We start from the raw sequence: 16,943 nt of genomic DNA on the forward strand, positions 1-16,943 counted from the left end.
TAGCTGATGATTATAACAGATGAGTGAATTGAACAGTTACTCTCTTGTGTGAAAATCACTCTCACAAAAGCCAGAGCTCTTTGCTTGCCTTCACTGCAGAAATGAAACAGACCACATTTGAATGCATGACTCCATAAATAGTGCATGGGAAATGAAAAGCATGGCCCTGTAATTAGGCTAAATACATTTTTTATTTTTAAAAACCATACACATTACTCGACAAGTTTCAAATGTAAATCCAATCACGATATCCATTTAAAATGCTCAAGATAAACAGACATGAAGTACTTTTATTTCCAAATGTTAAAAGATAAAAAAATAATCCATAAAACAGATGGAAAAACATTCATTCCCATTACAGGAAGAAGCTACAGAACAAACTCCTCATGTGGATTCTGCTTGCCTTTTCAATTTCTCACTTTGTATGCAATCCCAGCTGCTATTCTATCATCTGTAAAAGATATAAATCTATGCGTTTCCTCAGAGAATGTTGTGTTTTAACATCTCCACTTCCTGTCCACGGCCCTCCAGGTGGAGCCGGGCAGCAGGCTGCAGGAAGAATCTGCAGCCTGCTGCCCGGGCAGTCCTGTGTGGTTGACAAGCACCGTCCCAAACATTTAATTAAGCGTGGTAATATAAGAACTAAAGAGGCCTGTTCTCTTTCACACCGATTGCACCCTGAGATGAATATTCCAGAACAACACACATTTTAGTGGCCAAAACCCTCCCCATATAACGTGATTGGTGTCAAATCATCCAAAATTGGTTTAGTACGATGAAAGGTATCATCGGTATTGTCATAAAAATACAAAGGTTTACTTTTTATTATGATTTGTATCAAAATTGTTTTCCCAAGGAACGCTATGAAATAAAGTACCCTGTGCAGATAGATACCAGTGTATGCCTAGTCTTTATTCTTGAAAAATGCACATGTCCAATTCTTTAGCGTTTCCAGTACATCAGGTGTCAAAAATATTTTACAAACAAACCAAATGCAGCAACATTTATCCATGTTGAAAGGAGTCTTATGGACAGGGTCAAAAAAAGAGACCAAAACCCCACCCCCCATTTTTGATGTTTTAAATGTCAACAAACCAGAACTCGGAGGAGTTAAATTAAATGTTCTAAGGCATGAAATATGAAAATAATCACTTGCTTTTTTTTTTTTTTAACCAAGACATTTTTGTTGCTATCTAAATACACAAAGTCTGAAATTAAAAGGTTCTTTTGTTATAGATTCCTTTTAAATTAAATATTTCCTCTATGCCTGAGTCAACAAATGATAATATTGTACATTGGCAGGGGGGTATGTTTGCTGAGATAGACAAAAAGTAAAAATGAAATGCACTGGTTTAAAAAAACAAAAAACAAAGATGACCAGGGTCCATATTTACCAAGCATCCAGAGAGAGAAAATGATCCTGGCCCAGAGTGATCAGAATGAAGCGGATTTGGTCCTACGGTTAGCTGTAGGAGTAACAGTGTTTATCTGAGGAGTTACCTGCAGTGAAATGCATCGTCTAAATTGTAATTGTAGCCAAGGCACATTCAAGTTTAGTGTATGTGAAGAATAAATAGGCGCATAGCTGAATACAGCAATACTTTGAAAAAAATGTGATCTTAGTAGTGTTTTATGAGCTCTGGATAAAATTAATTTGAGCCTTGCATGCATAAATTAGTCACACACCCATCCAATTATCTGGATCTTTCAAATCTAACTAAGAACTACTACAAGAAGACATTTTATTTTACGGTGCAGTGTGTAAAACTACAAAAATCTAAAGAAGAACTTCTACTTCCTGCTGAAAGCGACTGCAGGAGGTTAATAACTTCATTTCCGACTGCGAGGTAAGACTTTGTTTCAGCATGACATTGGTGTCAGTCTGAGATGCTTGCTAAATAAGGGCCCGGATATCATCTGAACTCCCTTTAATGAGTGAACCTTTAACATGTGGAAATCCTTGAACACAAAATAATGAATGAAAAGAGAATCCAGAACTCCAGAAGGTTTTGTGCACATGAAAACTATCGAAGAAATGGAAGAAGTAAATATTTATAGCAATGTTAGTGGACAGAGGCCCGAATTGTCTTTCCCGTGACGTCTCCTGTGAAAACTCCTTGAACCGGTGGACCTCTTTTCTGTACAAGCCTTAGTGTTTATCGGTTTGGCTAGAAGGTTCTACATTTATCTACAAATATATAACAAATAAAACTTGCAGGCAAAAATAGTTAAGTTTCAATAGAAACACCCTTTTTTTCCTGAAAATACAGCAGTATCTGAAATAATCCTCTCATTCATTTTATATTCTGTCCCAGTTTTCTGCATCATACATCAGGAAGCTCTTTTGCCTACAAACAGAAAAAAAGTATCTACAAACTTTGTAAACAGACCTGCTTTTTCCAAAAACATAAATAACTCAAAATATTAACAGCCAATGGAGCAGAAATAAGTTTTGAATGAGCAAGGGCCAAAGAGATAAATATACAACACCATTCAGATAGAAGAGAAGCTAAAAGGTTCTTTCAGAATTCTTACAGACGATCTTCAAGCCAGGAGGAGCACCTCCCCTTCTCAATTAAAATAATAATAATAATAATAATAATAATAGAATAATAAAAACAGGTCACTTTCAATCTGAGTTTATAATCACCCCTTGTTTACCGAGAAAAAAAAAAATACCAAGGAGGGAGGGGTGGAGATAGAGTCCTTGTGTTGCAGCGGGGTAATAATAAGAACAAAAAGAAGAAGACCAAAGCATCCACACCAAGCCGTACATTCCTCTGAATGTTTGCTGTTCTCCGAGTCCAGCCAGCCGAGCTCACACACGCTCTCCTCCTAGCCCTTCGCCTCTGCTCTCCAAGTGTTCGTTCCTGTTGTCTGCGTGGAGCTCCTCCTGGCGGGTAGAAAGGTGGTGGTGACACGTGGCACGGGGTCAGATCAAAGGGAGGTCTCCAGGCTGTGTAGGGGACTCCCCGGGGCCGAGGGGGTTCCTGATTTGGGGCCCTCTGGGAGGAGGTGGTTACCGCTCTCCACAGCGTTATTGTTCTGGTTTGGGGAGGGAGAGACTGGCGTGATGGGGGCGATGGTGGTGTGCGAGGGTGTGGGTGAGGGCGGCGTGGGCGTGGTGTTGCGGGGGCTGGCGGAGTTGCGCTTGGTGGGAGCGTCGTCCTCTGCGTCGGTGTCATCTATGAGGGGAATATGGGGCTCAGAGTCCTCTATCCGGAACTCGGGGTGGGTCATGAAGTTGTGGATGGATGATCGCGACTCGGGCTTCTCCAGCCCCTCATAGAGGGAGATGGAGCTGCGGAATGCATTCACCACCCGGATCTGGAGGGAGGGAGAAGTGACAGGGAACACACAGTCAGTCACATTCAGCACGGATGTTTGTGCCTTTTTAAACACCTGAGTAACACATATAAAAACTGGAGGGCGCAAGTTTTATTGGGTCAATTAGAGGTGAGTTTAAGGGTCAAAAAATCTGTGAGGGGGAGAACTCTCGTGCAGGTGTGCAGTTATGACCAGTTGTTTAAATTCACAACTTGGAAAACCAGTGAACTGTAAGTGGGCCGAGGAATTGGCCTTAAAACCACCGAAAACTCATATGTTTTTGGCAAAAAGTGTAAAAGGGGAGCAGCCTCTTCAGTTTGATTCATTTGTTGAGTACCCAATATACCCAAAAATGTTATGTAAACCTGTCACTGAATTTACATTTCTGATGGACAGAAATGATGCTCATCAAGTATAAGCACGAGCTAGACTTTAGCCAGGAGTCTAAGAAAAGTGTTTCAGAGAAAAAGAAACCTTGAGTTCCATCCGGTAGAAATAAAACTGATACCCGAGTGTGTGCTTGTAAAAAAATGAGCGTAAAACATTAAGTACAGCCTCCAATGTTTTGGGAAGGGTAAATCCAATGTCAAACCCAATGCAATGTATGGTTTTTTGTGAGTTCAGTTGCAGGATGTCACAATACACTTGGCAGACGCCTGTGTCTGATTAATCAAAATGCAAAAAGGAAACTAAGAGACAAGAGGGATGTTGTTCTTTAGACAAGAACACATCCTAAGAGAAGAGAGGACAGAGGCTGGACACGAGTTTACTTTTGTTGGACATGCTTAGGAAAGAGTTAGGAGAGAAAGAAAGGCAGGAAGAGAGACAGGAGGAGAGACAGAAAGGAAAAACTGAAAGAAAGTGACAGGAAGAGAAACAGAAAGAAAGACAGACACAGAGACAGTGCGAAAAGAGGCATAAAGAAAGATAGAAATAAAGAGAGGCAACGGAAACAGACAGAAAGGAAGAGAGGCAGAGAGAACGAGACAGAGGAAACAGACCGAGGACAGAGACAGAGGAGGAAGGGGTGGTCAGTTACAGCTTATGTTTGTGGAGTAAAAACAAAAAAGCTGCGGCAGCCAAGCATGTCTACAAGCTGGATTACATGTCAAACAGCACAAAGAGAAAACTCACAAACGAGACCATAGACTTTGAACCCATGCAGAGCGTGGCGCTACCTTGTGTTCAATGGTAGTAAACCTTTGAGTATAGCCCATGACACATTTCACAGAATCTAAAGAAGAATATGTGGGGAGTCAGTGGAATTCATTCTTTTCAGGCAACACTTTGCCAGGTGGACACATTCTGCCAACAAACAATATTCAACAAGGGAAAAGACTCAAGCAGAAACCTGAAAGGAGAAGTTTAGAGTTTAGAATGGAGGCCCCCGCCAGGACCAAGGGATTCAGGGGGTCCCACCTGAGACAGAGATCTGAACATTACTTCAATTGCATAAGTTTCCAACATGCCGGGCGTGGGGGACGGGGACGGGACAGGAGAACTGCTGTGAATGTTTCTGGGAAAGTCCCACATGTTTACATTACATTTATTCCATTAAACTATTTTTTTCGGGGACATCTGTTAGACATTTAAGATCCACGGCCGGTCAGATGATCCTGCCTAGGAAGATCTGAAAGAGAGAAATAGTCACCAGCCACACGGTTGTTAGAGCACGGCCTTTGGAAATGCCATCATCAAATGATCCGTGTCCGCTCTCTATGCAGTGATGTTCCACGCAGAATAGTACAGGCTGCCAGATCTTACAGAACTAAACACAGCCTTGCATCATAAACGGTCATATCATCTGCAGTTGCTCGTCCACTACAGGCTGCTGTTGGAGCCTCTCCCTTTCCACCCCCTATCTTTTTGACAGAAACAGCCACAGCTGGAGGAGGAAAGCTCATTATTTCACTGACTGACAAGACATCCACTGACACTCGGATACATTTTCTCACAGGAGGTCCCCTTCTATCGTTTTTGGCCGTGATCATGGGCATATACTCAAAACATTTACCCAACTAGGGACTAGCGAGCTGCGACACAGACCCATGGGTGCTACAGAGGCACAGAGCACACGGGGGCAGCTGCAGACAAACCTGGTGACAGTCAATCCAGAATATAATGTTTGTCAAATATGAAATACACATCAGCCCCCCCCGCCCCCGCCCGCCCTTTCCCAACCTCTCCATTTGTAGGGGCTGAAGCAGAAGCAGAACAGAAAACATGATGACACAGAGATAACACTTGGACACTAGAAGCGACCTGGTTACATACAGATATATACAGCAGTGTTATCCAAGCAATATGGAAGATGTATTTTTGGTGTCTTTTTTTTTTACATTACATGACATTTGAGGCATGAGAGAGTAAAAGTGTCAACGTTAGGTGAGAAAAAGAGTGGAGGAGGAAGATGTTAGAAGAACAGAAGAGATAAAAAAAAAAGTCTCATGCACTAGAGGAGAACACGCACTCACACCCCACAGTGGCAGAAGCGGTGTTGGCGGCAGTGGCAGTAGTGGTAGTAGTGGATAAGGCTACATGTGTAGGGCTAGAAACATTGGTTACATCGTGCTGTTGTTGGCTGGAGTTGGAGGCCTGCCGCCTTAGAGCCCCCTGAAAGGAAGTTCCACTCTGGAACGCACTCACTACATCCATCTGCAAAGAATCAGACAGCGTGACAGGAGAAAAAGCCCAGAGGAAATAAAACACAACACAGCCAGAGGAGAGAGAAAAATAAAGAAAAGGCACCAGTAACAATAGCAAACATGTAACTTGGAAATTGGATATAGGCATTATAGTTGAAAGAGAGAGAGTAAAGGGGGACGTTGGGTTTAAAGGCACTGATTGGAGGGAGCTCTGACCTCACTTTCACTCTTTTCTCTGCAGAATTCTTCCATATTTCCAGTTAATAGCAATGCCAATATGCTTTTCATGCTTCCAATCCAATTGCTTCTCATCAGTACCTTCAAACTTGTCGTGTTTTAGCAGACAGATTCAGAACGAGTCAGAAATAGCCCAGAAGCAAAACAGAAAATTAGAGGAAAGGCTCTTGTTTAAAGGGCACAAGCCATTCTTTAAGAAAGGGAACATAGATTTAAAGCTGGAAGAGCAATAGAGAGTTAAAGGGTTTATGGCTTTTGATTCCGTTGGAGTTCGGGGGCAGTGTTTGTGGTAGATGGGAGGGTCTGTGGATTGTTACCTGAGTCTGGATGCGATTGAGGCCTCTGAACCAGAGGATCTGCCCTCGACGAAGCTCCCGCTCGGCGTGGTCGATCTCATCGTTGTCGTCCAGCTCGTCCAGCTCCTCGTCTGGGATCTCCTCCTTCTGGGTGCCGTGTCCCGCCGTTTTCAAGAATTTTAAGCGGCTGGTGGGTATCGAAGAGATGACCTGGAGCACATGAGTATTTACATGAGCTGCACTGACTTGTGAAAATGTCTCCTCAGATTGGCCTTTAGTAACGAGCTATGTTTCATCCTAGACATTAAAGAGCCGGTGACCCTGAACATGAGCCGCCTGCCGGGCTCCATGTGAACGACAGCCGTACGTCATTTGGGTGTGGACTTATAAATAACCACATTTTTGTAAGAAAGCTAATAAAAGAGGATAATGATGATGTTGTAAGTTATGCTAACACATCATTTCATCATGTTACAACAATAGACCTGACATAATAATGAACTAAACATTTCAGTCATTTTTTATCTCTGATTTTAGCTTCAGGATTACTTTATCATTTGAATGTGTTTTGTATATACAGTTGTTTTGGCCACATATTAATAAAAAGCTATTCTACATTGTGATTAACAAATTCCGATACATCCAATTAAAATGAGCTCTGAAGCTATGTACAGAGAAGTATGACTACAACAGATTATATTTTAAATATTTATCTTTGAATGGGAGTTAACCCATATCTTTACAGGAGTACAACGTTCTTTACTGTTGCATCGCCCATCTGCCACCATTAGACACCCATTACACCAAATCCACCACAGGGGGGCAGTGTCATACCATTTTTCTCTGTGAGGCTCAGTTGTATAGTCACTTCGTACCTGTCCCCATAGTAGAGAGCCAAAGCCTAAGAAAGTGCACCATAGCCAATGGTCGAGGGACAGAGCCACGCAGCTGAACGGCTTCCCACCAAACTGCACTATGACGATCTGGAGGAGCAGGAAGAGAGGCGGAATTAATTACAGAGCAATCTTTGAGATTTCACATTTGTAGGTCTCAGAGACTGATCATGTTTTTTTGCAGTATGAATCACTAAGCAGATTTACAGAAAAATGTATAAGCCAAAATATTCCTGTGTACTTTACCTGGATAATGAAGGTACCAAAGACAATACTACAGAAGATGAGGTTGTTGAAGATGCCTTCAAAGACATTCCTTTCACCGTGGATTTTGCGGGCATTGATCTCGTTGAAAAGCTGCATCAGTACAAAGGTATTGAAAACAATGGTGTAGTGCTCAGAGGGTGGAGCGTGGAGCGGTGCATTCCTGCCGCTGTCGATATCAAAGATTTTCTCTCCTACAGGAGCAGTCAGAGAGAATGTGTTAGAGCAAACAGACGGATTTACACTATAAGTCCAGCGGCTCTGTGTGCACCCTGTATGTCTTCTTACCAGCAAAGAGCAGAGTGAAGATGGTGATGAGCTGGAACACTCCCTGACCCAGGATGTTCTTCATCATGGTGCGGGAGATGAGGGGCTTGTTGCGGCCATATGGCTTCCTAAGCAGCAGGGCTTCTGTAGGGGGCTCCGTGGCCAGGGCAAGTGAAGCAAAAGTGTCCATGATGAGGTTAACCCATAACATCTGGACTGCTTTCAGCGGAGAGTCCTGGAGGCAGAGAGAGGCATCACATTATGTTGAGAAGAGGGGGAAGAGAGGGAAGAGAGGGAGGAATAAAGTGGAATTACTGCCTCTCGGTTGAATGCCTCCGCCTACCAGTCCAGCTGCAGTTTAAAGCCATGTCCGTGCAAAATGTCATCACTTCATAATTTGATCCTATTTGAAATGTGTGTGAAATTGTCTTAATAAAAGCACATGTGTTTTGAGTTAAGCCCACAAACTTGATTCAAGATTCAAGAAGCTTTATTTATCCCGAGGGAAATTGAGGTGCAACAGTTCAATACAAAGAAGGAAGGAGAAATATACACTCAATATAACTAAACTACTAAATATACACTAAATATACATCAAATATTACTAAATATAAACTAAATGTATCATCAAATTCTATTCAAAAACATAAAAATAATCCACCTTTCAGGCAAAACAACGATCAGATCTCATCACCATGGGAATGCAACGCATAAATTAAATATATTTTAACTGCCATGAACCAAATTGCAATTTATGCCCTACTCTGCAGCACAATTGTCAGTCATTTGGTTTCCATAAACAAATGCAACTGGTATAACTGATGAAGGTTTAATGCCACAGGGCAGGTCTGAGGAATATATAAGATAGACCTGCAATCTTCTGGTTGAGATACAAAAAGATGATATTCAAATCACTGCATTAGGCAGCAGAGCACAGCGTATCTTGACTACCAAACTGAGAAATTCTAAAATCATTTCACAGGTACTGATCATTTCTAATGCATGCCACCAATAGATAGAAAATACGGCCACTTTAATGGTGTACAAAATCACATCCCACCCTGTGTTTCCCCTCAGATGTCCTAGCTGGATCTTCACAAGGTCATATTTACACCCTGTTAAAGTGTGAACTAGTGAAGCAAACTTTAAGTTCAACCACCTAGCTGGATAGAGACCAGTGTGTTTTCTTTGAGTTTTCTTTGATATGAACTCTGTTGGTGCTGACCTGTGTGATGCAGGCTCCTGTGAATGCTACGATGACAGCCACCACGTTGACAGTGAGCTGAAACTGGAGGAACTTGGAGATGCTGTCGTAGACGTTGCGTCCCCACATGACGGCCTTCACGATGCTGGAGAAATTGTCGTCAGTCAGGATGATGTCAGAGGCCTCCTTAGCTACATCTGTGCCGGCAATACCCTGGAGGGAAAGAAAGACGATCAACAATCTGCCTGCATCTGATCACAATATATTAACATGCTACTACATGACCAATACATGTAATGTAAGCATCTTTAGGTAATAGATCCTCTTTTTAAGTCTGATTAAAAACAGATAACTCACCATGGCAAAGCCCACGTCAGCTTTCTTCAAGGCGGGACCATCATTGGTACCATCTCCTGTCACTGCTACGACTTGTCTTTGTTCTATCACTGTGCTGTCAATAATACCTGGATAAAAGTAAAACATACATGTTCAGAATAATCCTAAAGCTGAAAATAGCAAAACATTTCAGTCAGAGCAGGACAGCTGATTTACCTTTCACTAGGGTGTGTTTGTCTGTGGGGGAAGAGCGTGCCAGTACACGCAGTTTGGGCCAGATCTTGTCAATGCGCTCTTGTTCGATCTAGAAACATGAGAAGAAACCCTGATAGAATCCCAAAAGCACATTTTCAACAGTCAACTCTGAGGTTCAGTATTTTGCTGCTGAGGCCCACCTCTCCCTTCTCATTGCGGATCCTTCGGTTGAACTCTTTTCCCTCTATGCAGATGAAGTCGTCTCCGGGCAGTAGGATGCCACACTTGGAGGCGATGGCTCGAGCTGTGTTGATGTTGTCCCCAGTCACCATCCGCACGGTGATACCGGCGCGTTGGCATTTCTTGATGGCGTCTGGGACCTGCAGGAAAGCGGAAACACAATGAATGAGTAACGCATGCTTTGCATATCACTGGGGATATTAAAATGAAAGATCAGGTTTTGTGAGTCTGTCATGATTATGTTCAACCACACATCTATACGCAGCTATGATCTTATTTAGGTTTTGGGAGGTTTACATTGATATTGTGACTATATGCTGCAGTCGCAATGTTTGTAAGCTCCCTCCCAACGACAGGCAATTCTTCCCAGCACACAACTTGTGTGTATACCACCTGCCCAGCACAAAATGGCATAAAGCCAGACAAATCAGAAGGACTGAAGAAGATCATCTAGCAGGAACTAATGACTCGGTTCTATTTGGGATATCTCACTGTGGAACCACACCCTCAAAAGCCTCAATATCATTGTCTAATATGGCTGATGCAGCATCTCCTGTCAGTCAGTCGTCTTGTTTTTCTCAGAAGGCCTGAGTGCCAAACAGCACACTAGAGTAAGCTACCCCATTAAGCTGCCAGGATGCTTCATCAGAAGTGCTTTTCTGATGGTCAAATAGCTCTGGTACAGGAACTCACAACCATTGGCCATCTGTGCGGAGGTAAGAAAGGAGTAAGAGTTTGTTCTTCTCTCTTTAGCTTTCTATTTTAAATCTTGACACACAGCTATTTCCATCACTGTGCAACACTACATATGCCTTCCAGAAAAGAACGAAAATAAAGCCCAATTTTTAAATAACGTTAAGTCTCACCCACTCTCTATGACGACTGGCTTTTTTGCAGACTCTTTGGATAAAACAAATGTGCATCCTGATATAGCTGGAAACACTGCAGTTGAATCTATGATTTTCATTTAAGGGCATAAAGTGCTGGCACATTATATGAAAGTGATGAAGGAAACAGCACAGGCTCAAGATACCGTAGCAATCCAAATGTGTAACCAGTTAGTTGTTCCCCTGATTAAAGCAAAGCCCTTTCATGTATGAAATTAAGTTCTCTCCGTTTAAAAGTGGGCCCCTCTTGCTGATGTGTGTGCAGCCACTCACCTCGGGTCTCACAGGGTCTTCAATGCCCACCACGCTGAGGCAGGTCAGTCCGCTGAGGATATCGTTCTCATTGTCCCAGTCAGGCTCCCCCTCCGAGACGGGGAAGTCTCTGTATGCCAGGCAAATGGTCCTCAGGCCTTCTGAGGCCATGGGCTCGATCACTTTCTTTACCATGTCATCTCTGTCGCGTGGGCGGAACACCTTGGACTCACCATTTGCTGTCATGATTTTATAGCACCTGAAGACAAAAGAGGAGCAAGAGTTTGAATGGTTAACTGTGGTAGTAAGGAGTCCCACTAAGCCCTCTGTGGGTTAAAAAGAAGCCCGCTTGGTTAAGAGGCTTACAGAGTTGTTACAGGCTCATTTTCTTAGCGCCTGTTTTTAAGTCGCAAAGTAAGGGGCTTGGGTGGGATGCACTTGAACTTCTTAGCTGCTTAAGACCTTACACATATCATTTACTGCAAAGACTGGCAGGCTAAAACAAGTAGAAATACATCTATAGAATCATTCTTACTGATAAGAAAAATGCATGTGGAAAACACTGGTCAACTCCAATAGAAGACAGATATTAACGTAAAATGCCAAGATAAAAAGTGTTCTCTTACTTCTTTAGGAGGATTTCAGAGGCCCCTTTGCTGAACATACGGAAGCTGCCATCGGCCATTTTCAACACAGTGCTCATGGACTTGCGGACTGAGTTAAAGGTGTAGACTTTGTAGAGTTTCTCCTCTGGGATCTCGTTGCGTATAGTCTGGTAGTCGCGCTTCAAGTCATTGGAGAAACCAAGCAAGGAACATTCGGTCTTGTTACCAACTTGCCGTGGCAGGCCGCCTTCTTTCTCTGGAGGCTGAGACAAAAAGGTGGAAGACAGTAAGTACTTTGCTAAAAACCAAAAAGGGCTCTATAATAGGGCTGTATCAAATAGTTAAAAACACTCATAACGTTAATAACCATATTCTAAATCAATATTACAAGTGTGTTGGTACCAGGTATCTCTGCACAGTTGTGGATAAAGATAACAACAATAAATGAATGTTATAATAGTTAGAAAGAAAAAATAGAGTCACTATTTCCAACATTTTTATCCTGGAAAATATTCTGCTTTAATCCATATTCGTTTGGATTTAAAAAACGAAATGTTTTACTGCAGCACACAAAAATACATTTAATCCATTTGTTCCTTTTTAGGATAATGTCATAAACATTTGAAAAACCTCAATAGAAGCTTCAAAATGTAATCTTTAAATGACATTTGGTACAGCTCCACAAGACAATATTCACAGTGACACAATGTTTTCAGAGGCACACACATTTTGTCAGACCCACCATGATCTTAGTAGTGTAAGCGCAGTTGACGGCGATGCCCAGAACTAAAATGTCTAGAATGGAGGAGGGGATGTTCTCTGGCTCAGGGACCTTCTTGTAGTGCTTTTCCCCAACGAAGGCCTGCACCACAGTCATGCGGTTCATGGTGAGCGTTCCCGTTTTGTCAGAGCAGATGGCGGTAGCGTTGCCCATAGTCTCACAGGCATCCAAATGCCGTACCAGGTTGTTGTCTTTCATCATTTTCTGTAGAAAAACAACACACCCAATGAATAAACACAACTTAATTCAGTATGACTAAGGGAAAATGTATCACTATATTTTCTTGGCTGAACATAACTTTAACTTGTGTGCCAAAAAAAGGTTTTTAAAGGCAGCAAGATTGAAAAGATAGTTGGATGAAGCCCTCTGTTGGCGAACAGATTCAGCACAGGGATCATAGCTTGGTTTGACGGTATCAAATGGCCAAGCCTCCTTGTCTAACAGCCTGGCCTGCTAGCTTTAATAGGCTAAAGTGTAAGCAGGTCAGCATTGGCCACAGGTCACTTGGCTCGCAGACTTTACCTTAACGGAGTAGGCCAGGGAGATTGTGACAGCAAGAGGCAGGCCTTCGGGAACAGCAACCACCAGGACAGTGACGCCAATGATGAAGAACTTCACAAAGAACTGAATGTAAATGGGTGTGCAGTCCTTGACCCAGGGCAGATTCTGGATCCAGAAGGTGTCTACTACAAACAGCACCACCAGGATAATGACAGTAATGGCCGACATAACCAGTCCTGAGCAGAATAAGAGACAAAAGGAAGATAGAGAATGACCAACCAATCATAACACTGTTAGAATGGCAGACAATCAGGAGACAGCTATGCAGCATACAGCTTTGCACGAATCCAAGGTTTTTCCTCACCTGCTTTGCCAATCTGTACGGCTAGCTTGGTCAGTTTTCCCTGGAGAACAGACTTCTCTTTCTTCGGCAGGTTGGCTTTCTTCTTCTCCTCAGCATCAGCTCCCTCGTCACTGTTCAGGGGCTGCATCTCCATCGCAGCACCATCCTGTGCTTTAGCTTCAGCAAAAGGACAAGAAAAATGTAAACGACCTGGCAGTTTCCCCTGCCGCTGTTTCATTTTAGTTTTGGAATTTGTGTAAATGTGTTCAATTTCTACATCCCAGCCCACATATTCATTTTTGGTGTAAACAGTGTCCCAGCACTTTGTCAGTCCGATGTATTTTTCTTTCAATTACCTGGAAAACCTTACTGACCAAACTTTATTTTTTAAATCAAATATTCCACAAGATTCCAGGATTTATGTCTTGCAGTTGTGACAAATCAGCAAAATCCAAAGAACACACAGAAGATGCAGTGTATAATTGGCTCCACATGAAGCCTCTTTGCCTGTTTGCTTACATTTGCATGAACTGAAGTAAAAACGCTGCTGTTGCACCAGAGAATAAATAAACTGTAGGAGGTCAAATAACACAGACTAGACTTATTTGATTCATTAATTAGCTGCTAACTACTCACAGCAAGTTGCTTTAGAACAGCATTACAAGAAGCATTATGAAAAACACTATATTTAAAGATAATAGATTAAATCAGAGTGACTGCCAAGAGCAAAAGCTATTTTTCTTCTGCTTTCCTTTTATCTATGGAACTTGGGAAATGTCACTGTAATTATGATTGCAGTGGTCTGTCTGCACACTAATTAGCAGGCAAGATTTGGTGGAGTAATTAGCATACTCCCACCTAGAGATCTAAAGAACAGGTTACCTAGCCAATAGCATTCAGATCTGTCTGAGGAATCGCCTCCTCCTTCGACAGCAACTCCTGTGGCTAGTTACATTCCCATAAATCGCTTTCATCTCTTCCTCAACATCCCTCCGGACTCCCCTCCCTTGCACATAGAACTGACAGGAATCCCAAACCCACGTCTAACCAGGTAACCTTGGAAACGCAAAGCCTCTAATGGCAGAGGAGGAAGGAGAGGCAGCCGGCAGGCCAGCAGGGGCAGGTCTCTGCGTGTCACTCCTCATGATAAAATCATTAGATCCGCCGGGCACTGGCACTAGCACTGCTGCTAAAGGACAATTTCCATTCTCCATTCCATTCAGAGCAGATGCAGTCCTTTCCCTATTTCTCTATGCTTAAAGATGTTTTACTATGTAGTCAGTAGTATTGTGTGTGGATGTATGCAGCAGGAAGAGGAGGGGCATTAACACTGGGCGACTGCAGCTGCTGTGGACTGTGGCTTGTTCTGCTCTTACATGGCCTGTGTAATCTCAGTCTAAAAGATTACTGTTGATTCCTGGCAGGCAGAGGGAATCTGTGCACCAGGGACTAGTGCCAGGGTTGTGGTCACAGACCCAAGCAAACTGATCATAGTGTCCCAAGAGGAGAACACAACCCCAGCTAGCTGGCTGAGCCACCACTCATAAGCCTCATCATCATTGTTGTAAGGCGGAAAATCCGTACAGTTTTACTCCAAATTGTTCAGATTGGTTCATTAATATAGATCAAATTGTGGGGGCCTGAGGAAAAGTCAGAGAGAGAGCGCGATGGGTGGGAAAGCAGATGTTCTGGCTCCAGAATTGTTACATGGCTTTAATCTCCTCATCACTAATCGCTATAACTGGATTCAGTAGCACCTGCTGCTCAAAGCCCAATGCGGCAGCACAATGGATAGGCAAGAACAGCCAGTACCAAGTATGAACGGGGACACGCAAGAATGTGCAACTCCTCGTTATTGCAGGAACAAAAAGATTGCAGCAAACTATTACCAAATTGATGCATTCACCTTCACCCAGCGCTGTTAAATGAGAGGGAGATAAAAGGCTAAAAATGTATGTACTAAGCTGTAAGGATAATATATGTAGTGTGTGTGTGTGTGTGTGTGTGTGTGTGTGTGTGTGTGTGTGTGTGTGTGTGTGTGTGTGTGTGTGATGCAAGCAACTTACCTTTCTTACGATTCTCCACAGCTCCTTCCTGCTTCTTGACTGTTACAAAATATATTGTATAGTAAGTAAAAACAAACAACACAGTGTCTACACTATAAACTACTATTGTAAACGAGTACACGTGTAATATGTAGAGAAGTACAGTATGTCTGTATTTGCAAAAGAAATGTGTTGCAACAACAAAACAAACGTTGCTGTGATTTTATGACAGGTTGATGATGGGTTGTGGGAAATTATTTTCTAATATTCTATCAGATTAATCGATAATATAAATGATTTAAAGTGAGCTAATCATCCAGCCCTGGATCTCAACTGTGCTTCTAAAAGGCATATGTATCGATCTTGTGTTCTTAGTCTATGCATGCAGCTCTGTCGAGTCAGCTTCTCTTTTTGCACTGGCCTTCTGCTTTCAATACAAAACACTCTGAATGCAAGAGGAGGAAATCCTTATGCGAGATGCTAACTGTAGGTAAAAAATGGAAATGTCTATTCAAATGTGAACAACAGAACAATGGGGATACTAACTTTTTCTCTGCTTCTTCTTCTCCTCTTTTTCCTTTTTCTTCTCTTCTTCATCTTCCTCATCATCCTCGGCGCTTCCAAGTAAAGTGAAGATAATTCCAGTTTGAGAGTTGACACCCACAGCAGTAACCAACATTTTCCCTGAGCCTTCCATTACATGGGTGCCTTTGGACAGAGGAGGAAAATAACATGTCAGTCAATAAGGAAGGGAGGGGAAGGGTATGTGAAGGACCTGACGTAATGTTTCTTGCTTTTATAAACCAAGTTTACGTTCTGTTGCAGCTTTAACTAAACATATCTGTAACTTGACTATCATTTTGGTTCAGCCTAAATGCTCAGCTGGATTCCTTTGCTTTCTCAGAATGTGGTTTAGCCAGTTTTTAAGTGGCTCTCTACACACGAAAGAGAAACTGAATGCCGGTTCGCAACTGACGGCGGTAAATACAAAAGGAATGGTGCGTTTGCAAGTAAAATGATAAGAAACACAATCACTGCTGCGAAAACCCTCCAAACCGTTAATCAACAGCCTTTAATCAAAAGCCAATTGTCAGTGTGGGCAAAATTAATGAAAATCTGAAAGGGAGATCTCTGGGTCTCCATCCCTCTCAGACAACAGGAACATCTTACTGATTTAAGCAAAGAGAAAAACCAGCAGAAGAGAAAACAAGCTTCAGTCAGAGGCAAACAGAGCCAGAGAGAGGAAAGAACAAAGTTTTCTCACGCCTCTGTTAATGAGAGGACGCTTTGCTTCAATTTGTGAGTGATTGCAGAAGGGAACCAGCCTGTGCTAAGGGAAATTTAAAAAGCAGTAGGGGAGATACACACACACGCTCATTTGGAGGTATGCCAGTACAAGCCAGATACAAGAAGTGTTTCTTCAGGATCCCTACACACTTCTACTGGGGATCTGAGTGAAAACATACTATGCTACGGCACAAACACAGTGTTAAAGAGGCTTTGTGCTCATGGAGTCTCGGCACACAAAAAAAAAAACCCTCTAATACTGGTTTACATCTGGAGATTTGAAAGACTGCTAATTTATTACACTGAGCAGTAGGATAGCGACACTAATTCACTTTGAT

At 42.5% G+C, this 16,943-nt stretch overlaps 1 protein-coding gene across 3 annotated transcripts in view; it reads right to left on the reverse strand.

Moving 5' to 3' along the window:
- Window positions 1–172: 172 nt before the first annotated feature.
- atp2b1a (ATPase plasma membrane Ca2+ transporting 1a) overlaps window positions 173–16,943 on the reverse strand; it is a 35,130-nt gene continuing 18,359 nt past the window's right edge. Inside the window, exons 6-22 of one of the 3 annotated variants that reach the window (XM_063905288.1) lie at window positions 15,865–16,026; window positions 15,340–15,378; window positions 13,295–13,450; window positions 12,952–13,166; window positions 12,391–12,633; window positions 11,670–11,911; window positions 11,065–11,302; window positions 9,865–10,044; window positions 9,686–9,773; window positions 9,491–9,597; window positions 9,155–9,346; window positions 7,951–8,164; window positions 7,645–7,856; window positions 7,381–7,488; window positions 6,527–6,715; window positions 5,893–5,982; window positions 173–3,327 (exon numbers count right to left, since the gene is read on the reverse strand). In XM_063905288.1, coding sequence (XP_063761358.1) covers window positions 2,938–3,327; window positions 5,893–5,982; window positions 6,527–6,715; window positions 7,381–7,488; window positions 7,645–7,856; window positions 7,951–8,164; window positions 9,155–9,346; window positions 9,491–9,597; window positions 9,686–9,773; window positions 9,865–10,044; window positions 11,065–11,302; window positions 11,670–11,911; window positions 12,391–12,633; window positions 12,952–13,166; window positions 13,295–13,450; window positions 15,340–15,378; window positions 15,865–16,026 — 3,065 coding nt within the window. In that variant the 3' untranslated portion in view covers window positions 173–2,937. Of the gene's footprint in view, window positions 3,328–5,801; window positions 5,983–6,526; window positions 6,716–7,380; window positions 7,489–7,644; window positions 7,857–7,950; window positions 8,165–9,154; window positions 9,347–9,490; window positions 9,598–9,685; window positions 9,774–9,864; window positions 10,045–11,064; window positions 11,303–11,669; window positions 11,912–12,390; window positions 12,634–12,951; window positions 13,167–13,294; window positions 13,451–15,339; window positions 15,379–15,864; window positions 16,027–16,943 lie in introns of all 3 variants that reach the window. The other 2 variants (XM_063905290.1, XM_063905289.1) reach the window with 2 other exon arrangements.

This window comes from Eleginops maclovinus, chromosome 17 (assembly GCF_036324505.1).
Source record: "Eleginops maclovinus isolate JMC-PN-2008 ecotype Puerto Natales chromosome 17, JC_Emac_rtc_rv5, whole genome shotgun sequence".
NCBI classification, from domain to species: domain Eukaryota; kingdom Metazoa; phylum Chordata; class Actinopteri; order Perciformes; family Eleginopidae; genus Eleginops; species Eleginops maclovinus.